Raw genomic sequence first — 22,625 nt, 5'->3', positions numbered from 1 at the left:
ACCATAAATACCCCCCCTGTCCCTACCCTTGAATGGCTCAACCCCACCAACGACCAAGTGGCTTTGAAAAAGGACAGCGCCACTTCTTAGCAGACACACGCAGGTAAAGTTGATCAGCATCCGGATACAATAGTCAATTGGGTAGCAATTTTGACAATCTGGAGTTGGATACTGCACCAGTGAACATTAATGGAAACATCTCGTCCTAATTATATGAAGTGATTGAGCCAAATGTACTTGGTATATAAGTTTGATAAACATTCACAATGGTTACTTCTGACATACCTATCAGGCGTAATCCATAAATTTAGATATATCAGATTTCAACTCACAGACACCTCAATTTCATTTCTCAATGGCATCTGACACCATTTGAATGTTGGTCTGCATGCTCCTTTTTACCAAGGTGCACATAATGGCCAATGGTATCTTTTATGGTGTGCGTTTGTGCGTTCATTAAAAAGTAGAGGAGCAATTGGAAGAATGTCAGACCAGCAGGGTGCCCCAGAGCAGCTGGCTGCAGGAAAGAGCCAGGGTGGAGCCGGAGCCACATACAAGGTATTGAAATAGCAAGCATACGCAGCAGTCACATTTATGCACATGCCAATGATGCCACTCATGCTTGAACGCGCCCTCCTTCTTCTAAACTGTTTAACTCACACTTCACAAATGCCTGAAAGACCCCCCCCCCCCTTTTTTTTTTTCTCCTCCATGACCTAGGTCGTGCTGTTTGAATTTGAGAACTTTCAGGGAAGCAAAGCTGAGTTCTCAGCAGAGTGTCAAGATGTACTCGAGAAAGGCCTCCAGAAGGTTGCCTCGGTGATAGTTGAATGTGGGCCGTAAGTAATCTTTGGAGATGTTTCGATTCAAACTTATGTATGCATTCTTTGAAATGTGTCGATTTAATCACATCCTTTTTGTTGTCCTTTTTATTCCAACAGATGGGTGGCTTATGATCGTCACGGCTTCACGGGGGAACAATTTATTCTAGAGAAAGGCCAGTACCCTCGCTGGGACACTTGGACCAACAGTCAGAACAGCTACTCCCTCTTGTCTCTAAAGCCACTCAAATTGGTGGGTATAAGTCGCTTAGTGAATCTCGATGAGTTTTACATTTGCCATATCAGTATTTTGTGTCTATCGTCCATTTTCAGGATAGTGCTGACCACAAGATACACTTGTTTGAGAACCCCGGCTTTACAGGTAAAAAGCTGGAAATTATTGACGATGATGTTCCCAGTTTGTGGGGCCACGGTTTTCAGGATCGCGTAGCAAGTGTCAAAGCTCTCAATGGAACGTAAGTTCCCTCTTGACTATCACTTGATATTATCCTGATAGTCTGTGGGACATTTTGGACTCTACATTCTGTGTATCTTCTACTTCTCCAGATGGGTTGGCTACATGTACCCAGGCTACAGGGGGCGCCAGTTTATCTTTGAACTAGGGGATTTCAAGCACTGGAATGACTGGCACGCCCCCGTGCCCCAGATCCAGTCTGTCCGACGCGTGCGGGACATGCAGTGGCACAAAACGGGCTGCTTCTCTGCTGTAGATCCGGTTCCGGCTCCCACTCCGGACCCTGACCCTGCTCCGGCACCACCTGTTCCTTCTACCAAAGGTGGAGCCAGCTGAGCGGGATCCTAACCTACCTCTCCCAAGCGCCACGCAGTGCCCTGTCTCTGCCCTCACTAACCTTGACAAATGCTGCTTATGCCCACAGGAGTGCCATATATATTTCCGTGGCCAATAAAAAAATTGACTTGCAATTGGTGGTTGTTAATAATGCTCATGTCAAAGTCAAAAAGATGTCATGCAAACACTGTAGAAAAGTAACTCAAAGTAAAAAAAAATCTTCCTGTATGTGAAACTATTCCAGTCTTCCACTTTACCGTAACATAAAGAGGCCACAATGTGTTGTTAGTGTGTGATTAGCATTTAGTCATAAGCATGGAAACTATATCAAACTGTATGTAAGCTTGCTATTAAAATATAGTGCACCACATTTCCTTCCCATTGTCTGTTTGATCAACAGCATTGTAATGACCTTTTGAAAGCCAATCATCAAAAATCCAATTTTGAAATAGTACTCAGCCAGAAACAGACGTAAAATATTTCATCATGTACTCTTCGCATCTTCGAGTGGATCAGGGAACCCCTCTGCAGCTTTGTCTTCTTTACACACACAACCCAAACATGCAAATTATATCAGAAAGAAAATCATATAACCCTGAGCCTATACATATCGATGTAAGTAGTTCTTAAGTGTAAATGAAACTGATCAAATGTAGGCCAGACCACTTTGGAGGAACCCTTTGGATGGATATGGTCAAATCCAAGGTTGAAATACATATGGTGTATAACCTTCCCAATAGTTTACATTACCCGAACTTTTCCCTAAAACTATAAGAAATAGCCGACAAACACAGAATGAAAAGCGTCCATCTTCATCGTGTTAAAATAACACACGTAGAAGGGTTAACCTTGGAAAACGATGTCTACACTGTATGACAAAGTCAGCCTTTGATAACACGAGTGAATCATAGCAAAAGTCTCACAGCAAAATTTCAATCTGGAATAATTGTAGAAATCTGCCACCAATAAATAGTTGTAAATCATGATTCATGAGTCTGCCCTCTTTTTTTTCAATGATTTTATTTCTACCATACCATTGTCAGACCACAAATTAAGAGTTCTCAGTTTGTATTTGTACACAGTCAGTCGCATGTTTGTGTCTACTGTAAATAACATGCTGCACAAACTACAATCAGAACACTCAGACTATACTGAAGCTCATTTAACAAGTTGGCAGTTAAATGCCTTGGTGTGGAGCATATCTAATATATCTGCATGACCTGTTTAATCTTGACCAAATGACCTATTTTTTTTTTTTTTCACTGCATGACTGGGACACATGGTGTCAAAACCAGCAGATTCTAAAATGGCATACAGTCATGAGGTGACATTTAAAAGGGCTTTATTTTTTTTACATGACTTCTAAGAACGTAAACAATACAGTTCTATACATCTAAAACTTAATTTGTAAAAATATGCAAAGGAAAAAATCTCCAACATCATAATGTTATTTAGAGGCTAAATACACAACTACATGAGGCAAAGTATTGCTTTATGAAAGGGTACAAATTAGACACGATTGTTTGATCAGAGTTTGCAATGAAAATTTACTTGACTTCAATCGCTGCCTTTATAGTTATGAAAAATAACTTTCTAAGCATTGTCTTCCACGAGCCGCATCACAGGAATTCTGTTCACTCTACTCTCTCTCATTGTGGGTGGGGACCTTTTGGCACTGTTTGTGCTGAATCATGAGAATATTCAACAATGACTGGCTGGATAAAACTGGCAAGTAATGAAATTACTTTGGGGGGGGGGGGGGACACCCCAGCAGAGGGGGTGGGAGTCTACGCAGTGACCCCTCAACTCAGTCCGCCTGGCCTATGGCAGGCCTCTCTGCGAGCTGGCACGGTCACGGTGGGTAATGTTGGCAGAGTTTCCCCCCCTGTGTTTCCTGTATATATTGAGCGAGCACACCATCACAACCACACTGGCACGGACTGGCACTGGTAAGACTTCATCTTTATTATTTTTTAGATTTTAACAGTCATTTCCATGATGGTTAAATTTGAGAGAAATGCATTGCTACTCTTGTTTTCTCACATAATCCTTTGTTATTGTTTTCTTTCTCTTACAAATTCACATCAAAGGTTTTCATACTGTAGGCAAAGTTTGAGTATAAGTGAGCTTTTTATTTGGTGAATGGTGTATTTTATTTGACACTGAAAGTGGAAAGAAACTTCAAAAGGTTGCGAAATGATGCATTTTATGAATGTATATTTTATTCGAATGCTTAACGTGATTCTTAACTGGTGGGTTGTGGAAAGCTAATCAAAACATATATTCAAATGTCATGTGTCAGTGATGTTGAATTTTCACTCAGCAAAAAAAAGCTCGGGTATATATGAAAGTTTTGACATGTTATTTTATTTCTGTACATGTTTTTATCGAATTAACACGTTCCTTCTCAGTTCTTCAAGCACGTCATGATATTAACGGGTTGCTTGACCCCAACAAAAGTGTAAATGTGGCTTCCGAAGAATCAGTTTAACTCAAAATGTGACCTCACATTTCATCCTCCTCATATTTTAGCTTTGCATGTGCATATCTAGCTATATTATTGTAACAGTAATAAATGTAGCTATGCTATGTTTGGGTTTCAGTTTCATCTTTGCCTATCAACTTATTATGGCCACAGACCATCAGAACCCCGCATCCAAGCAGCAGCAGCCAGGCTCCAGTGCACTCAAGGTAACAAAGTGATTGCATAAAAAAAAAAAAAAAAAGCCACCCGTGAGGTTCACACACCCCTTTGGAGTCAACACTTGCGTTGTGTTACTCAAATTTTACTTGACATTGCTTCTCCCTGTCTGTTGTTGCCCTCCAGCTGGTTATCTATGAGCAGGAAAACTTCCAAGGACGGTGCCATGAGCTGACTGGTCCCTGTAACAACCTCCAGGAAGCAGGCGTGGAGAAAGTGGGCTCCATACTGGTGCTTTGTGGACCGTGAGTGTGGGTTTAAAGATGGAGTCCAAATATAATTTGAGAGGAAGGCTATTCTGTGGTTTCATGTTCATATAGAACACAATCCCAGATCTCTTTCTTTTAACTCCTCTCAGGTGGGTGGGATATGAGCAGGTCGACTGCAAGGGCGAGCAGTATGTGTTTGAGAAGGGGGAGTATCCTCGCTGGGATTCCTGGACCAACAGCAGGCGCAGTGACACCATTGCTGCATTCCGACCAATTAAAGTGGTGAGAAAGCGCACTTTTTTCCACTAGTGATTTTTTTGGGGTCATATACTACAAGGTCTTGCCCCTAATGTTTCGCTCTGAGAGCATCAAATGCATCTTTGCAGGATGAAAGCTTGAAACCAAATTTGTCATCACAGTGGCTGATGAGAACGTCACTCACTATGCGAATTCGGTTTGGTTCCCAGGACAGCCAGGAGCACAAGATTGTCCTTTATGAGAACCCCAGCTTCGCAGGCAAGAAGATAGAAATCATCGATGATGATGTCCCCAGCTTTCATGGGCATGGCTACCAGGAAAGAGTCTCCTCTGTTCGGGTTCAGAGCGGCACGTGAGTCCAGCTAAAGCTAGTCGCCGTCCCCTACAGCTTCAAACTAATCCAATTCCACTTGTGCTCCTGACACGCCAGTTGGGTGGGCTACCAATATCCGGGCTACAGAGGCTACCAGTATCTGTTCGAGAAGGGCGAGTATAAGGACAACACGGAGTTTGGCGCCCAGATCCCACAGATCCAGTCGGTTCGGCGCATCCGAGACATGCAGTGGCATCAGAGGGGTGCTTTTCATCCCGTCAACTAAGCTCATGCGTATTTCCAAGTATGAACCTTGACCTCTGCACGCTTACTCCCATCCAGCAATGAGCATTTCCTTCATGAGTTGCAAAGTGCATGGATAGGCCAACTCATTGCAGTTGTTGCAGAAGTGAATCATTTGAAGCGACTGAATAATAAATTGCTTCTTGCTTACATTTCTCTACGTGAGTCTGTTCTGTGAAAATGACCAGAATGTGCAATACCATCTCAACGTTCTTAGCTGTCAGCTGTTCTGAGTAACTTTGCCCAAATTCGCATCATGGACGATCACTAATATAGGCTAATGTGGCAATTTCATGATTGCGGCAAATATTTGCACGAAAAACAATTTAAGGCCATGCATAGAAAAAGAACAATCAATTAAAATAACTAATTATGGCAGTAACTCAGTGTGTGATGCTTGATCGGTACATTTGGGATAAATCTATAGTTCATCATCTGATATCATTACGCGGATATTCTTGGAGTTTGCTTCTAAGGTGACATTTGCACAATGAATCTGATCTTCAACGCCGCGCTGCACGTTCGCAGTGTGAAAAAGGCTCGTCAGGACAAACCAGATGAAGATTTGTTTCATCCATGGAAACCAGCAAAAGCCCACTAATTCCCTGTATTTAAATGTTATTAATGTTCAAACTGTGCATAGTGTTACAGTGGCACAAACGTTTGCCTTTTAATCTAGTACAAAATTTTTTTTTGCTTTTCATGTACAGCTTTACTCCCAATTATTCAAGTAGAGTATATTTTTCAAAGTACAGTTCAATTGTATTTAATTTGTGAGTACTATAGGCTAGCATGCATTTGTATTTCATCTTTATTTATAAAGTTGTACTTAAGTTAAAAAATGGCATTTATATTTTATGATCAATGCTTTTAAATCGAATTATTATTCAGAAACACTTTAAAGCGCAGTTAGTGTGAATGTTCAAAATCTACATAACAAAACGTTAGCGAGGTAGTTCATGGCGTTGACGGCAGGGTGCGCTGTTGGAAGTTAACGTGACTCCCCGTTATTTACTGAAGAAGAAGAGCCGATGGAACCAGCCGTCGTTAGCTAGTCAGCATGCGCTTCACAAATGTCTCAATTTTCTCCACTACGTCTTAGTTGAGCTGCAGAAGTTCACGTTTGTGCTATAGTTCTTCCGTACGTTGGCATTCTTTCTCAACCCTGACTCTGCTAAAACGGTATGAAACGTTTTACACGAGTTTTTACACTCCCTTGTGCTGTAGTTGCTAACCAGTGAGAATCTAGAATTAAAGAAGAATTTAAAGGGAGCAATTTTCCAATTTATACTCAAAATCGACTTGGCTTTTAGTGGTAGTACATCAAAGTGGGACTCCCTAAACCTTATCAATTAATAGATAATAAAATGTGTTGCTGCTTACTGTTTTGTATACAGCTCGTGGGAGAGTTGGATCACCGTTTTTAATGAGGATATATAAAATTGAAAAACATACAACGTAGTTGCCTTTGAATATATGTATTTTGGACATCACACTGAAAGTAAAAATCCATTTGCATGAGGTCTGATGATCGTTGTGGCCATTTAGTTAGCTCTCGTCGACCAAGCCATATATGACATGCATTTCCTTCTATTGGGTAGAAGTAAATAAAGAACGGTGTAACATTAGCTATAATATATAGAAATTTAGATTAAATCTCAAATAATCATAATGCTATGTTTACATTACAAATGTTATTGATGTCCATAAATGTAACCATTAAAAATAGTGCTACATACAAAAATAGAACAGTAAAAATTGGGTTTATTGGAAAATTGTCAAAAGGATTGTAGACCCAATGATGTGATTACATCACTGTCTCAACAGCAAAGATGCCTGTCCAGTGCAGCAACTGTGTTGAGAAGCGTGCCATGCTGAAACGTCCAAAGACGGGCCACTCGCTGTGTAAGGAGTGCTTCTTCTGGGCCTTCGAGGAGGAGGTGCATCAAACCATCGTGGCGGCAAAGTTATTCCAACCCGGTGAGACCGTTGGGATCGCCGCATCTGGTGGCAAAGATTCCACAGTTTTGGCGCACGTGATGAAGCTCCTGAACGAGAGGTACTCGTACGGCTTGAATCTCATGCTCCTCTCTGTGGATGAGGGCATCACTGGTTACAGAGATGACTCTTTGGAGACGGTGAAGAGGAATCAGCAACAGTATGAGCTTCCACTGAAGATTGTGTCATATGAGGAGCTGTACGGATGGACTATGGATGCCATAGTGAAGCAAGTGGGACTAAAAAATAACTGCACCTTCTGTGGCGTGTTCCGACGACAGGCGCTGGATAGAGGAGCTGTCATGCTGAAAGTGGACAAGATATGCACAGGTAAGTTGATGACAGAGTTTTGCTTTTTGAATGAATTATATTTCAATAAATAATACATTTGAATCATAAATAACGTTTTGCTGATGTTGAAGGAATGAAGTGTATTTAAGTCAATGAAGACTAATGCCTGTGGTTTTGTGCAGGTCACAATGCCGACGATGTAGCCGAAACGGTACTGATGAATATCTTGCGAGGGGACATTGCGCGTCTGCGGCGATGTACTGCCATCTCCACCAACAGCGAAGGCGACGGGGTGGTACCACGCTGCAAGCCTCTCAAATACGCTTATGAGAAAGAGATTGTTTTGTACGCTTACTTCAAAAAGTTGGACTATTTCTCCACGGAATGCATCTACTCTCCCAATGCTTATCGCGGCTACGCAAGGACCTTTTTAAAAGATCTGGAGAGCATACGTTCCAGCTCCATCATTGACATCATCCACTCGGGAGAGAATCTTTCTATACGGGAGGGGGTGAAGATGCCTGTGCAGGGAACTTGCAGCAAGTGTGGTTATATCTCCAGTCAGACATTGTGTAAGGCCTGTGTGCTTCTGGAGGGTCTGAATAGAGGCTTGCCCAAGCTGGGCATTGGAAAACATCACCGCTTGCATGAAAAAATTTTCAACAATGAGCCATTTACTGAAAAGGAGGAGAGGAAGTTGAAAGTGCTTGACATTTGACAAGTATGACACCAAGAAATTATATGACTTTTCTTTGAAAATGAACATTGTTAACACACTTAACTGCCACCTTTGATTGATCATACCAAGTCCAGGGGGATTTTTAAAAGTTCGTTATTGTGGTTTTTAGTACCCATGATCAATTGATGTTGTGCTATAATGTGTATAACATGACTGTATTCTTTTTTTTTTTTAACATTCTTGGTTGGAGTTGGAGTACCACTTGAAATGATAATTATAGCAGTCAATATTCTTTACACCTCTGATGTTATTTATTGGTTTCACACTTGTAATTATATTTTAATTATGTCTTTTGTAGCTCTTTTTGAGTCTGGATGGTGCCAGCAGGCTTTCATTTTGCACTGACAATACTGATGAAATAGGAGTTCTCAAACTGGGGCTCTGCAATATAATTCACAAGATATTAAGCAAAAAAAATGTATCCCTTCATTTGGTGACCAGTCCTCTGCTAAAATAATAAAAAAAAGTTATAAAAGAATGAACGAATGGATGGATGCAGATTTTCCTTGCAATAAATTGGTAGTTGTTCACACTTGAGCAATTCATAGTAGTGAATCTCCTGCAGAAAGTTCCAGCACCTTAAAAATGTCATGCTGTCTCAAACAAAAATAATTATGCTTAGAAATAACAGTTAATCCTCAGATTTTAAAACCATTCACCATTTTTTTTGCCTAATTACTGTCACATTTAGTTTGCACGAGTGGTTTCTGCAAGATGGAATCCTTGCAAAAAGTTTCTTGAAAATTGTGTAGTACAGTGATTCTTCAACTATTTACACTCATGTACCTTAAAAAACAAAACGATCATCTAGTTCACCGAGTAGCACCCATGTGGCATAAATATAGTTGGATAGCAGGCATTGTTTATATCTTGTCAGAACAATGGTTTACCATATTTGACTGAATTATGTGTTTGTGACCTCTGTCTTAAAAGACGACGTGGTCGTTTGGCCACTAGATGTCGCTCCAAAATCCACGCGCCTTGAGTGCCAGGCGCGCTCTGGCTCCATCGAAGTACACGTATCGTGCGCGCACACAGTTGGCGCGTTCACGTGAACGACCCTGACCAACTTCCAGGAGGGAGAATCAGAAGTGAAGTTTGCAGAGGAAAGCTCACACTTGGCTCAAAGTGTTTGAAGGAACTGTGGAGCATTGAGTCACACAGGTCGAAGCAGACACTCAGCATGGACGATCTGGGTGAGTTTTAGCTTCATGCTAAATTGGAAAGGGTTGTGCTCCGGATTGAGAAACCAAAGTAGCGGCGAAAGCAGGGCGGAGGAGTCAACGTGACAAGGAAAAGTTTCTCCATTCACTATGAGACGCATTCCGATTTTGATGCAAACTTACACTGAACGCACCATTTACCCCATTTGGACATTTTTCATATTTTCGCCGTTTGGTGTTTTTGCAGCAATTCTATCAGTGTTATCTTAGCGCTAGCATTTACATTTTAAAAGTCCCTCCCTTGGGACGTCAGCAGATTTCCATTTCAATAACTCGTAGCATGTGTTTTATCCACCGAATTTACTCCTCTTTTGATAATAACCAAAAGTTCAATGTTTTGCCTCAACAAGTTGCTGATTGTACGTGGAGAGGTGGGCACGCCAACAGGCCTCCCCTTGTTTGTATTCACAAGAAGAAAAGACAGGAGGAAAAAGATGAGTTGTGATTAAATGGTGAAATTCAACATGAGACTGAAATGACGAGCTTCTGTAAAGCGACATACAACGTTCATAAATGATATGACTGCTGTGATAATTCTGTACAGCACAATAGGAACAGCTTGTTAATTGATGTTGTCATTGCTGCTGCTCCAGTCATAATAAGCAAAAAATCACAATGCCTTCATGGGAAATTTTGCCCTTGAATGCAGGTTTATTTAGGAGCGATACACATGAAACAAACTTGTGATTAATACTAATTCCAGTTTACAGTGTATATAAGGATGCACAGTGCCCTCACATGGTTAACTGTTTGCAAACTTGTGGATTTTGTTTTTTAGTTTTACCTCCATTGTAGCTAAAAACTCAACTGTTTGCTGTTTTTGTGCTCAGGGCAATAGCAGTATTGCTATGGTGCCATCCAATGATATAGGAAACAGTTTCAAGTGGTACTGTCTTCTAGATTTGTCCACGCGACGGATTTTTCATTGCAGAAAAGCAGGTGTTGTGATGTTGGCCTGACTTAATTATTTTATTTTATTTATTTGTCTTGTGGTGTGAACACCTCCAGAAGGCGTGTGAAAGGTCGATTGTTGGTCAAAAGGAGCTTGCAGTCTTGCTGAAGTAGCCCAAGTTTGAAGGCGGTGCGGAGGGGGCGGGCTGCAGAAAGAATTCATCACTCTGATGCAGGTTCCAAGGTCAAATACTCTGTGGGTCATGACCTATTTCTGCTCTTGACTTCATGCATGTTACCCCAAATGTCATCTTGTCAAACGTGAGCCCCTGATCCTTTGGAATTGTTTCAAATATATCTAATACGGTACGGTAAATGCTCTTAAGTGTTATCACCCATCAATTTTTTTCACTGGGCCATCATAGATATGTAAACATGAACAGTGTCAAGTATTGACTTCACATCCTTTAAACCACACTTGTCAACAACTTCTAGATGTTCTGTTTGGAAACATGATCGGTCTCGTTCCACCTCCATAGGAAAGGGAATTCCCTCTGAGAATTAGCGGGAGCGCTTTGAAGTTCAGCGGGTTCCGAGTTGGCCCCTGGGATGCGTCCGTTTATACCAGTTATAGGACGCCAGTAAATCACAAGGCAGTTGTGACTTGGGCGGCGAGTGAGAGTTGATTCCACACTCACTGTCCAAATGTCAGCAGTAGCAATGGTCTTGTGTCTTTTAAACTTATAAAACATGACATTTGTTATGAGAAAAGAAACGACTCAAGAAGAAAAGTCATGACTATTATGACCATCTATCTTAGTTATTTCAACTTAGTGGTATTATGAAATGACAGATACATAAACCTAAGCATTGTGACAAGTTTATTTTGATTCCAAAAAACCCTGCAGCAATACACCAGTGTATCAGCTGATCGTGTTTCAGACAAGGTCTCGTTGAAAGACCGCTTGCGGTTGAGCCGACATGCTCTTAAATGTTGTGTGTCCCAACAGCATACTCAAAAGTCATTTCGCGGCTTCTGCGTCCCAGTTATTGGGCAGCACAGTTAGTGTAACCCGACGAGCTATCATCACCCTATCGTGGCTGCAACCCGGTAAAAATCGCCGGGTTCGCTCGGACAAGACGGAAGCTCGTGACTGTAAATCACTTTCGTTCCCGAACTCCCCACCCATCCTGTTCTGGATCTGGGGAAGAGCGAGCAGCATGGCTGACCTCATCGCTTAGGCAACAGACCCTGCCCCACATCCTGAGGAAACAGGAGAAAAACAATGAGCAGAGTCAGCGCTGAAGGCCACTGTTAGAAACGCCGCTGGGAGTTGACAGTGGGCTCCACAATTCTTTCTATTTTTCCGTCTTTGGTCTTCTTTGCTCTCTCTCGCATCTTCTTAGTTGTACGATTTATACTTTGCACATAAAGTCATTTTTTGAGGTACTATATTGTTCCAGGGGGAAAGCGTGCGGAACGACGTACTAAGTCCTAACGGAATTGTTTTTTTGTTTTTTTTCTGTCAATATACTCTAAACGAATTGGATCGCTGGTGACTGCCCCTCACTGTACTTTACATTTCAGCAGATTAAGTATGCAAATAAGTGAATGTGACGTTTGTAAAGGTGGAATGTTGATTTCATAGATTCGACCCAGGTAATCTCTTTTGCACTGGCGGCGTCACATTGATTTTTCAGGTTCTTTACTTTTTGTTTTTTTAAATCAGAGCAATGCGTCACTCAGTGGTTTCGTTGCAAAGTCTCTGCAGGAGCATGATAAGTACTCAGGTATTTGGGAGGCGTGACTGTTTTGTGATGGGAAATAATGGAATGAAGGGGTCTTAAATCATCACAGCTAAAGCCCATAAAAAACTGGCTCCCCTTTGCATCTTTACACTGTATTGCTAGACTTACCTTGCTGTCTATTTGTCTATTTACTGTTGTTGAACAGAAATCTATTTTATATTGTGGCCATGTTTTATTGTTGTGCTTGCTTTTAAATATTCTCTCTTTGTGCCCTCATTGTTTGTGCATTAATGGTTTAGGAGTTGTGAACCAAATTTCATTGTGCAATGTACACTGAGAATAGTCTTAAAATTCAAAGACAGCTTTTTCAGCAGTCAGTCCAGGGCCAGCTAATGACAGCAATATGTTCCATGTGAGCAAAAGCAAGAAAAAAAAAAACAACCACTGGGGAATGCTTGTAAAGCAGTAATTGCAAAAAGCATGTAACAAATGTGTGCACGTTGCATAGCCTTAATTTCAAATGTTTTTGCAAGGATTGTGTCATCGGATGGTGATAGTTGTGTCAGCAATATACACACATTTTTGCCACCCTTTCGCAAAATGAACAAAATCGCACAATAGTCACTGAAGTAACTTGAACCAGACAAAAGTATTAATAGATTAAAAAATGTGCAGAAAATTAACAAACTAAAACCCGGCTTGCTGTTTTAATTGTAGTACAACACAACCATTAAAAAAAAAAAATAAGGAAACTGATCTACACTGTAAAATTGTTCAATTTCTATTTGGAAATCCTTCATATTGAAAATGCCGCCAATGATGTCGTCATCTTCGTTTTCTGTCGTGCCTTGTGCTCTGATACCCGACAGTGTATTTTGTGTACTTGTAAAAGCCAGCTAAAAGCAAAAACGCTTTTGCATTTGCCGTTAGACCACGACGACGCGTTAATAGGGTGTTCTGTGTTTTTTTTAGCACATGCAACAAAGTGGTCATTCTTTGAGGGCCTGCCACATCCTACACAATCGACAGATATGCATTCCTGACATATGAATGTGGACTCTGTCAATGACATCAGTCTCGAGACATTTGTTATTCAACTGCAGGGAGGGCTTTCATTTTCTGCCATTAAGTATTCAACTCAATGAGAGTACTCCGTTACTCATTTTATATGCGACTTAGTGTATTGGCACATGTGCTGTGCTTGTCTATCTATTAATTAACCGGCAGGCTGGACTCCACTAGCCCCCCTCCTTCCTGGCATGTTAACATTTGCTGCCAGTCTTGTTTTATATAAATATCATCTAAGTCTGCTGGTCTAGGGTTTCATCGCGGGTCCATAAACAGGTGAGCTGTGCACCCTGGTGACCCATCCCCATGGCCCACGTGTTAATAGAAAGGATTAAACAGCTCTGCTTACACTCTACTCTTTGGTGCGCTCTGGGGTAAATACACTGTTGTAGTATTGACAACATCATCATTATTCTGGAATTCAAAGTATGCACGAGATAGCGGGGCGCATCCTGTAATTTGACATTTTATTTTTGGTCATTATTTTTGGCACGAATGACTGCATCCGTTTACATTTACCTCTTATAGTTTCCCTGTTAAGACAGGTGTGGGTTGGAAATGATAGGATAGGGCTAATTATACATCTCCTACTGAGCACATCGGATAAAAGGAATGTGCGGAATGCTGCATCAACGTTCACATCCATCTGATAAAAGCAAGACCGTAGGGGCGGCGGAAACTCCTGTGGTGGTACAGGGACAAGAGTGGACAAGCCCCACTGCCACAAGAATGTGTACTGTATCCACACACTGACAATTGCTTAGCCCGATCGGACACAGACGTCGAACTTTCCCGGGCTCCGAGTCGCTTTAATAGATGTTTGTCAGTCATAAACCTCTAGATGACATGTTTTCTCCAGAGGCTGCACAATGAATGATTGAGCCAGAATAGTGTCAAAGCAGAATTGGACTTTGTCCTCTGGCTTCAAGTCCCTGTTTGGAATGGAAAAGATTAGTCTGTTGCTTGGCTTCCAGGGCATGTTTTCAATCTAACTGCTTCTATCGCTTTGTGAAGCACACTTGGGGGACACAGACAAGCATACGCTGTCATTCAGAGGCAACACTCGAGACTGCCCTCTACAGGGGAACTCTTTCCCTTTCAAAGAGGAAATAGTTTTTACCCAAGAGTTAAGTGTTTCACTGAACACGTATGCAAATTGCTTGACAACACATAGAAAAAAAGCAAACGTAATGCAATTGAGATCTTTTGTAGGTCATCATGCAGAAGTGTTTTTGCTTTCTCCCTTGTTTCTTTGATGGTTATCCTTCTCATGCAAATGGAAACTGCTGAGTCCACATAGTCGAAAATGTGGTTTCAGAAAGTGGCACAGTATTTTCAAAAGCCTCAGGCAAGTGGCGTTTCTTTGCCAGTGTGAGAAACCTTTCTAGGAACAGCTTACTAAAAATATTTGTTGACACTGAGTCAATTTTTTTTCTTTTTTTTTCTACGATGCAAGTGTTTACAGTTTGTATAAATCACACTGTCCAAGCCAACATTGCTATTTTTCCTTCCTGGAGGCTTTGTCTTTTAAGTGACAGTCATCATCAGCGAGTCCTTGTTCAACATGTCAGCGCCAGGTGCAGATTATTTTGAGAGGGCCGTGATATTTCAGCTCATTTGTACAGACATGAGCTACTCGCTGGGCTTTAAATAGGCAGGAGTCCCATGTGGTTTATGGTAAACCAGACAAATTCAACACGTATCCTCTGAGCAGGATGCCAGCATGCATGTAAACAGTATTGGTCACAACATGACTTTTCTGGGATTTGGATCTGGTGAATGATTGCCATTTAAAATACGATACAGTTCACATTTGTCAAAATCATTTCGTATCTTGGATGAGAAGATGAAAAAAAATCTCATTACTTTGACTGGAGGGATACTGTCAGGCAAGTTTGGTGAGCAGACGCCTCCCTCCCCTCCTGCAGAAGTGTATCATTGCTCTTGTTCCCCTCACTATCTTTGTCTACTTCACAAGAACACATTGCTGTGGATGGGCACATACAACAGGTGCAGCAAGAATGTGAGTACAGATTCTGATCTTTTTATGGTGCCTATTTTAAAAGTTGAAATTTGAAGTATTTGTTTGTGTTTTTAAATGTTCTATTGGCATTGACATCTGTAGCTTGTCTGTCATTGTACCTCAGTAATATGAAGTCGGTTTGAGCCTGACATTCAATATTTTACCTCAACTTCGTTTTTGTGAAAGTGTGCTGATAGATGGCTTGATATGTAGGAACTCAGTGGGACAAACTGGGAGATGTGGAATGACTGAGACAACATTCTAAACAGGGATAGTTTCTCTCTCCTGAAGAATGTTTTATTTTCATGTTGTGTATCCATGGGGGGAAAAAATCACAAGTGGATTTTCAGGTTCCAATCAATATTCTTTGTATGTATATTGTAATCCATTCGTTGTTGTTTTTTTTTTTTTTTGTCTTTATCTCCTCCATTGCTTATGATTCAAAAGTGTTCTAAGTGTCTTAAGTGTCAAAGTATGCAGCTGGCAGAGGATGGATACATTGTGTGATGTAAGAGTCTATTTTATACTTGCATTCTGTTGGCCACTAAGTAGCAGGACACAATCCCTGGACAAGGTTCAGAAACACCTCGGCTTTGTTGTTCAGAACAATCACATGGTTTCTCTCCAAAGCGGAGGCTATCTGGAGGACAGGTAACTCATTCGCTGCCAGCCCAGTGAAAATGGATCTTTGACGTCTGTGGCCGTCAATGGTGGTGAATGACGTAAGCAACTCATTGACCGCAGGGTTGTATTTATAGTGAAGGGCAAAGAATGTTGAGGATGTTTTGGAAAGGTCAGAATGTTTAGTCATGATGGCGATGTTAGAAAGCGAATCGCTCTGGCCACGAGTTGCAATATTTACCAGTAGACACATAAGTGATCGTGCAAAAAAAACACCATGATTTATGTCTTTGTTTAGGAAAGGTAATAAAATGCTCTGGTAAACGTTTTCTTGCAGACGCATTACTGGCTGACCTGGAATCAACCACGTCCCACATTTCAAAGAGACCAGTGTTTTTACCAGATGAGACCCCCTACTCTATCCCGAGTGGGAATTATCACCAGGAGCAATCGGTTCCTCCTCCACTCCCTCCTCCGCCCACAGTTGAAGCTCTGAATGGTTCCCTGCAAGACCACTCCCACCACTCTTCTCAGCAGGTACAAGATATAAAAGAAAAATCTAAAAATCCAATTGAGCCATAACTCAATCATTTCACCTTTGTGTCTGTCCTTAAAATGGCCGCAGTCTTTAGGTTCAGCCCAGCCCTCATGGTCGAGGGACAGTAGTGGCTCTCCGTCTCATATTGAAGAAGACCACGTCTACAGGTTTGCCATCTACACTGGATCAGTTGCTCTATGTTGCTTCACTTGTTGCTCTTCCTCAGCTTTCCAAACAAACAAAAGTCATCAGACTCATCAACATCCGCCATGACTTCTGCTCTGGGCAGCAACTTGTCTGAGCTTGACAGACTACTTCTGGAGCTTAATGCGGTTCAGCAGAGCTCCCCTTCATTCCCCACTACAGGTGCATTCAAGGGTTTCATCTTCGTCAGGCCCGTTAGCACAGAACGTAATGAGTAATGTTTATGTTTTGACAGAAGAGAGACCCCCACCCCTACCATCCACCAGCATCACCCACTATGAGAATGGCAATGCCCCTGACATAAGAGTTAGCCCTCCGCCTCAGGAGGAGCCCAAGAAAAATGGAACAAGGCAGGATGAGGGCCGGCCCACAGTGGAGAGTCTTTTGGATGAGCTGGAGGGCTCAGTGCCTTCAACCAGGTTAGGATGAGTTTAACAACAATTTTGTTTTTTTTCCTGCTTGCAAGAAACTATTTAGGACAATAGTTATTTTGCATTTCACCAGCAGTTTGATGTTCAAAGGCAAACATTATGTATTTTATTTTCCAGCCCCTCCCCTCGCCACAGTGATATGGACAGCCCCTCGCAACAGCAGGCACGGATTTCAGCTTCATGTGCCACAAGAGAGTTAGATGAGCTGATGGCCTCTTTGTCTGACTTCAAGGTGCAATCTTGAAAAAAAAAAAGAGAGAGAAAGAAATCCCCCAAACATATTCAGGATGGTTTCTCTGTTCCTGCCTTCTGGCTTACTCTCATTTCTGTGTTTCTAGCCCAGCTCTTCTTCCACCCCTCCTCATCCTCCAGTCTCTACCTTCGTCACCCCAGTGGCTTCACCTTTCCTCAGTCTGTCCCACTCATCTGCCTGTGCTTCTCCTATGTTCTCTTTGCCTGCCGGTCTCGAACTGCACATAGATGAGGACGGGGTAGACCGAGCCTCTTTGAAACGTCTCCCTTGTCACAGTCCAATATCATCCCTTTCTGCGGCCAGTGATCTCGACTCTGTCGCAGATGTGCTTTCCGCCGTCCCACCATCGCCAAACAATTTGTTGCTTGTCCTCAACGTTTCCGGCAGAAACAACCAGCAGAGAAACAGTTCGAGCCCATCCACTACTCCCTCGACGACTTCAGTAAACACAGTCTTGGACCACAAGACTTCCAAATCACCTAGTCCATCTGTGGAGCGTATTTCACCCCTAGCAGCTGCAGCCTCACCCCTTCACTACCTCACCCCTCCTATCTGTATCCCCAAGACTCCTTCACTTCTCCCTTGTACTTCCTCTGTGTCGCCGCCCCTCACCAATAACTCCTTCACACCCTCCTCCTCTGTCTCTCCGACCAACAATTTCTCATATACGACCATCACGAGTTCTTCAATTTCCAGTGGACATCTGTTGCAGCCGGCATCTGCAGCCAAGACCGCACTGCATCAGCTGCCTGTCGAAGACCCCTCCCTGAATGAAGCGCTCGACAAACTGCTAGAGATGAGTTTCGCACAAATTCACTCGGCGGCCGAAGTGAAGGATCTGCATCTGCACACGGAGGCCCACTATCTTGGCAGAGGAGTCCCCGAGGTGCCGGAGGAACTCATCCTGCCCATGGACAGAAACAGCGTGCAGCCCGACATGTTCACCTGCACGGCTAACACCATCACAGATGAATCAGTGGACGGAGGTACCGACACCAACGGAGATCTGGACTGGGCGGATGAGGAGCTGTCCGTGTCCTTACACGACGGACTGGATGGCACCATGACGCCGTACACCGAGAGGCTGTACACAGATGGCAGCGTGACTCCACTGACGGAAGCTAGCTGGATGGACGATTCCATGACGCCGTCCACGTGTCCTGGGACGCCAGACGCTGCCTTGGACCTACCTTTGTTGCAGCCACCCAATATGGACAGAGTGTCTGCCTCGGGACACGTAGGCATCTCGCTTGCTCGATGCAGGATGTCCTTGTGTTTCTCACGTGTGACATTGTTTGCTTTTGGGAGTGATGGATCGCTACCAGCTCGTGCCTGCTGCTAAACAGCAAAGGAAAAGCCCTTTAGGCTCTTAACATGGATTGCTTTGCCGTTCTACTCACTGTGTGTTACCCAGAAAGCTTCACTTTAAGTTATTTGGCTTAGTAGAGGGTATGCGAGGAATGTAAGGTTTTGCCACAGCATGGAGTATGATTCTTAAGCCCCCACCTCCCCCCCCGAACGCTGCATTCCTGCTCAGAAATGTCATCATGCGACTCATCTGGTCGATGTGCTCTTGCTGTTCCGAGCCGTGGTATCTGTGGATTGATGATGAGATGCTCAACATTCCTGTCTAGATCAAATCTGTGATAAGGCGCACTAAGGAGACCCCCAATGTGCACCCGATGTATCGAGACGGTCTCCTGCGCAGGAAAATGGGCCCCGTCATTGTCAACAAGAACTCTTCCCAGGACCGCCTCATAGAGGAGCTTCAGGGCAAGTTCGGTATCGCCCGCTCTGAGCGTCGACGTAAACAACCAGACGAGTGGATGATGGACGGGTTCGTTGTCACGTCCAAGCCTCAACGCTTCCGCCCTGACGGAGCGGTCGGCGAGGTGGACAAGGTCGGCTGCGGGCTTTTCAACAGACACGGTTGATTGACGTTCGGTGCCCACAGTTTCTCTTTGTGTGCTTCCCTTTTTGTTTCTCTTCCACTTTAGATTGTAATTTCCCCCGGGTCGCCTGCTCCCGAGAGACGGGTCCTCCCGCCTCAGTCACCTCCTGCTCCTCGTCCTCCTCCTATCATAGAAGACCCTAAACATCCTTTACCTCCACCCCCTCCACCTCCCTCTCCCCCTCCTCACAGCCAAGCGCAAGACACAGCTCCACCTCAGCACATAATGACAGCTTCACGAGCACCACTGTCACCACCCGCTCAGGAACCACCAGTCCACAAACTAGATCCCCCCATGTCTATTCATAAAAGTCCAACCCACCCTTCACCACCAGTTGAACCCAAAGTCCTGGTATCTGTCGGCTGCCAAACTGACTATGACCCACTCTTCTCCTCGGTACAGGCTTGAACCCTCTGTCTCTTTTTTCCCTTTCTGCCCATTGCACCTTTTACAGTACAGTAAATGCTTGCCATTAACTTGTGAAGCAAACGTATCAGGTGTATTTTCAATTCAACCCTTTCCATATTCCAACCTCCCCAGATGGCTCAAGGGAAAGGGGTTTCTTGTGGCGCTCAGCAGACGCAGGTCAACAAGCTGGACAACATGCTTGGGAGCCTGCAGTCGGACCTTAACAAACTGGGTGTGCAGACAGTGGCCAAAGGAGTTTGTGGTGCCTGCTTCAAGCCAATTGTGGGGCAGGTGAGATGCTCAGCTATTATACGTATGCTGAGAGCAAAAATGATCCCACCGTGACTTACTTGCATCTGCCATTTGTGTTTTGTTTAGTTGGTGACTGCCATGGGGCGCACATGGCATCCCGAACACTTTGTATGCACGCACTGTCAAGAGGAGATTGGCTCCAGAAACTTTTTTGAGCGGGAAGGACAGCCCTACTGTGAGAGAGACTACCATAACCTGTTTTCTCCTCGATGCCACTACTGCAATGGGCCCATACTAAATGTGCGTCTTGGCTTTTCTGCCTTCTACCTTTCTTGCAAGTAGAACTCAATCTGTTTTTGTCCCATATACAGCAAGTTGTAACTGCGCTGGATCGAACGTGGCACCCCGAACATTTCTTCTGCGCTCAGTGTGGATGCTTCTTCGACCCAGACGGTAGAGCGGGTTCTTGATGAAATTTGACGTCAGCAATAGCCAAATTGAATTTTCTCATCTTTGATCTCATTTGTGTTGGCGTCTTCCAAGGCTTCCATGAAAAGGATGGCAAGGCTTACTGCAGGAAGGATTACTTTGACATGTTTGCACCAAAATGCGGTGGCTGCGCGAGAGCCATCGTGGAGAACTACATCTCTGCCCTCAACTCGCTTTGGCACCCGGAGTGTTTTGTTTGCAGGGTGTGTACTAGAAGGCGGTAAGATGCGCCGTTCGAATATACATCTTCATCTTCTGTCAATTCCTTCTCTCCAGGAGTGTTTCACGCCGTTTGTCAATGGAAGTTTCTTTGAGCACGACGGCCAGCCCTACTGTGAAGTCCACTACCACGAGCGCCGCGGTTCTCTGTGCTCCGGCTGCCAGAAGCCCATCACGGGTCGCTGTATCACAGCTATGTCCAAGAAGTTCCACCCGGAACACTTTGTCTGCGCCTTCTGCCTCAAGCAACTCAACAAAGGCACATTTAAAGAGCAGAACGACAAACCCTACTGCCACGGCTGCTTTGTGAAGCTTTTTAGTTAAGGAGCGAGGCAGCTACTTGTGGTACTACGCAGAAAAGTGTCCGTAGCATCGAAGGCACTAGTCCAGACTGATGTCAATCAACGTAAAGTTGTGACCCTTTTTCAAACGTGTGTATGCATCGGCTAAACTATATTTATCCTGCTTGGGATTAGGTCTATAAACTGTGCCCAATATTTCATAACAATGGAAATGAAAGGTGAAATAACGTTTGCATGTTTTAACGTATGAGTTCAACTTTCCCGAATATTTTCTTTTCTCTCATTACATTTGATAGTTCATTTACTTGTCAGGTGGCGATGAAAGACTGAGGAGTGAAGAAATCATAAAATGTGCATTTTTAACATTCTCACTGGTTGAGTATGTCCTTTTTAGGATTTATTTTTTAGTTAAAATCAAACAATTAAAGCAGGGAGCAGGTGACCCGCTATTGTGCGATGAACTGATTTTCAACCAGCTGATGATGTTTTGTTTTTGTCTTTTATTGTGTCAAAATAGACACATGTAAGTGAAACATCAACAGGAAGTTGGTTGAGTGAGCAATTGGTTGTTTTGTGGCGTGTGTGAAGATGTTTTCTTTTCACTCTGTGGATTTCCTCAATCAGCCACACATTTTAGACTTGATTTGTTTATACCAGCATGTTAGAAAAAATGTATTTGATGTACAGTACATGAGAAGGATATTTTTAGAGTAACGTCTTTTTAGACTTGATCATAATTCTAATTGTTCCACAGTAATTGCAGTTGTCTTGAGTTCGTAGAAAGCCAAAGCACACAGTTGCAAAATCTTGTATTTCTAAATGTTTCACTGCCAAATCATTCCTTGTTTTCACTGATGAAAACAAATAGTTTCACCATTCATTTCCTCAAATTTTCACAGATATTACTGTTGATAGTCATTTCCAGCGTCTCCACTCTATTACCGTACAATTAATTTTGTAAATCTATAATTTTAGGCAAGGCACTGGGATGCTTCCCAAGACTGTTTTTGATAGCTACTCCCTACAAAGATGGTGATCATTGGTTGGATTGTGATGCTGGACTACTGTGTTCCTATGTCAGAATCGTTGAACGACAAGGGCACTATATGGCATTGTATTATCAAACCATTAAACTTGTATCTGCAGTCGTGTCATATCTTTTGTCCAATATGAGTGATTGTATTAAGACTGAGATCTGCATCTACTTGCAGCTAGTTACCAACCTTTCTGTGTGAGAGTGAAAGCTACTATGTACGAACTTCTTAGGAACTGATTAATGCAAAGGACTACCGGTTTGATACAAACTTCTGAAATCACAAAATACCTTTATTAATATTATTGTAGCCTATGTTTAATATTTATATGAATATTTCTATGATAATGTCACAATGATTTCTCACAGACAGAAAAATATCAATATGCAACACTTGGTTTCTATGAATCTCCGTTAGTGTTTACATTTTTTCCGTTTCTTTTAAATTTGTATATATTTTAATGATGACTTTTGTCATGTAGTTTACTAGTTTTGTTTTTCATAAAAATTATAAATAAATAAAAA

General features: G+C 42.8%; 4 protein-coding genes across 6 annotated transcripts; all 4 read left to right on the top strand.

The window, feature by feature from the left end:
* Nucleotides 1-32: 32 nt before the first annotated feature.
* Nucleotides 33-1,632, top strand: LOC147057809 (beta-crystallin B3-like). 2 transcript variants are annotated; one of them, XM_085909030.1, is made up of 6 exons: nt 33-103; nt 465-558; nt 721-839; nt 942-1,074; nt 1,155-1,297; nt 1,389-1,632. In XM_085909030.1, the coding sequence occupies exons 1-6, from the start codon at nt 33-35 to the stop codon at nt 1,630-1,632; spliced, it is 804 nt and encodes a 267-aa protein (XP_085765156.1). The 2 variants fall into 2 exon arrangements, with proteins under 2 accessions (XP_085765156.1, XP_085765157.1); XM_085909031.1 differs by lacking the exon at nt 33-103 and having other exon boundaries at nt 484-558; nt 942-1,092.
* A 1,835-nt stretch (nt 1,633-3,467) lies between these two features.
* On the top strand, nt 3,468-5,447 carry crybb2 (crystallin, beta B2). Its single transcript, XM_085909991.1, has 6 exons — nt 3,468-3,581; nt 4,236-4,323; nt 4,460-4,578; nt 4,692-4,824; nt 5,010-5,152; nt 5,231-5,447. The coding sequence occupies exons 2-6, from the start codon at nt 4,261-4,263 to the stop codon at nt 5,397-5,399; spliced, it is 627 nt and encodes a 208-aa protein (XP_085766117.1). The 5' UTR covers nt 3,468-3,581; nt 4,236-4,260; the 3' UTR covers nt 5,400-5,447.
* Nucleotides 5,448-6,407: 960 nt separating this feature from the next.
* ctu1 (cytosolic thiouridylase subunit 1 homolog (S. pombe)) lies at nt 6,408-8,981 on the top strand. 2 transcript variants are annotated; one of them, XM_085910960.1, is made up of 4 exons: nt 6,408-6,598; nt 7,244-7,475; nt 7,536-7,744; nt 7,888-8,981. In XM_085910960.1, exons 2-4 carry the CDS (start codon nt 7,249-7,251, stop codon nt 8,421-8,423), a joined length of 972 nt encoding a protein of 323 aa, XP_085767086.1. In that variant the 5' UTR covers nt 6,408-6,598; nt 7,244-7,248; the 3' UTR covers nt 8,424-8,981. The 2 variants fall into 2 exon arrangements, with proteins under 2 accessions (XP_085767086.1, XP_085767085.1); XM_085910959.1 differs by having other exon boundaries at nt 7,244-7,744.
* Nucleotides 8,982-9,462: 481 nt separating this feature from the next.
* On the top strand, nt 9,463-22,212 carry LOC147057806 (uncharacterized). Its single transcript, XM_085910176.1, has 14 exons — nt 9,463-9,640; nt 16,357-16,556; nt 16,645-16,724; nt 16,784-16,923; nt 16,997-17,180; nt 17,310-17,424; nt 17,531-18,682; nt 19,080-19,346; nt 19,443-19,793; nt 19,938-20,096; nt 20,184-20,357; nt 20,429-20,510; nt 20,601-20,749; nt 20,823-22,212. Exons 1-14 carry the CDS (start codon nt 9,628-9,630, stop codon nt 21,087-21,089), a joined length of 3,333 nt encoding a protein of 1,110 aa, XP_085766302.1. The 5' UTR covers nt 9,463-9,627; the 3' UTR covers nt 21,090-22,212.
* The last annotated feature ends 413 nt before the right edge of the window (nt 22,213-22,625 follow it).

Source organism: Syngnathus leptorhynchus, chromosome 4, assembly GCF_054491065.1.
Source record: "Syngnathus leptorhynchus isolate UIUO chromosome 4, UIUO_Slep, whole genome shotgun sequence".
Taxonomy (NCBI): Eukaryota; Metazoa; Chordata; class Actinopteri; order Syngnathiformes; family Syngnathidae; genus Syngnathus; species Syngnathus leptorhynchus.
This window is presented reverse-complemented; position numbering and strand designations above follow the sequence as displayed.

What these genes read in the sequence shown, in the direction of transcription:
- LOC147057809 (XM_085909030.1), top strand. Translation starts at nt 33, where the DNA reads ATGGCTCAACCCCACCAACGACCAAGTGGCTTTGAAAAAGGACAGCGC. An exon ending in GAGCCGGAGCCACATACAAG is followed by an intron (nt 559 to 720) that starts GTATTGAAATAG and finishes TCCATGACCTAG; the next exon opens with GTCGTGCTGTTTGAATTTGA. An exon ending in GTCAAAGCTCTCAATGGAAC is followed by an intron (nt 1,298 to 1,388) that starts GTAAGTTCCCTC and finishes CTACTTCTCCAG; the next exon opens with ATGGGTTGGCTACATGTACC.
- crybb2 (XM_085909991.1), top strand. Translation starts at nt 4,261, where the DNA reads ATGGCCACAGACCATCAGAACCCCGCATCCAAGCAGCAGCAGCCAGGC. An exon ending in CAGGCTCCAGTGCACTCAAG is followed by an intron (nt 4,324 to 4,459) that starts GTAACAAAGTGA and finishes GTTGCCCTCCAG; the next exon opens with CTGGTTATCTATGAGCAGGA. An exon ending in CATTCCGACCAATTAAAGTG is followed by an intron (nt 4,825 to 5,009) that starts GTGAGAAAGCGC and finishes TTTGGTTCCCAG; the next exon opens with GACAGCCAGGAGCACAAGAT.
- ctu1 (XM_085910959.1), top strand. Translation starts at nt 7,249, where the DNA reads ATGCCTGTCCAGTGCAGCAACTGTGTTGAGAAGCGTGCCATGCTGAAA. An exon ending in AGTGGACAAGATATGCACAG is followed by an intron (nt 7,745 to 7,887) that starts GTAAGTTGATGA and finishes GGTTTTGTGCAG; the next exon opens with GTCACAATGCCGACGATGTA.
- LOC147057806 (XM_085910176.1), top strand. An exon ending in CCCACCACTCTTCTCAGCAG is followed by an intron (nt 16,557 to 16,644) that starts GTACAAGATATA and finishes AAATGGCCGCAG; the next exon opens with TCTTTAGGTTCAGCCCAGCC. An exon ending in TCAAGCCAATTGTGGGGCAG is followed by an intron (nt 20,097 to 20,183) that starts GTGAGATGCTCA and finishes TGTTTTGTTTAG; the next exon opens with TTGGTGACTGCCATGGGGCG.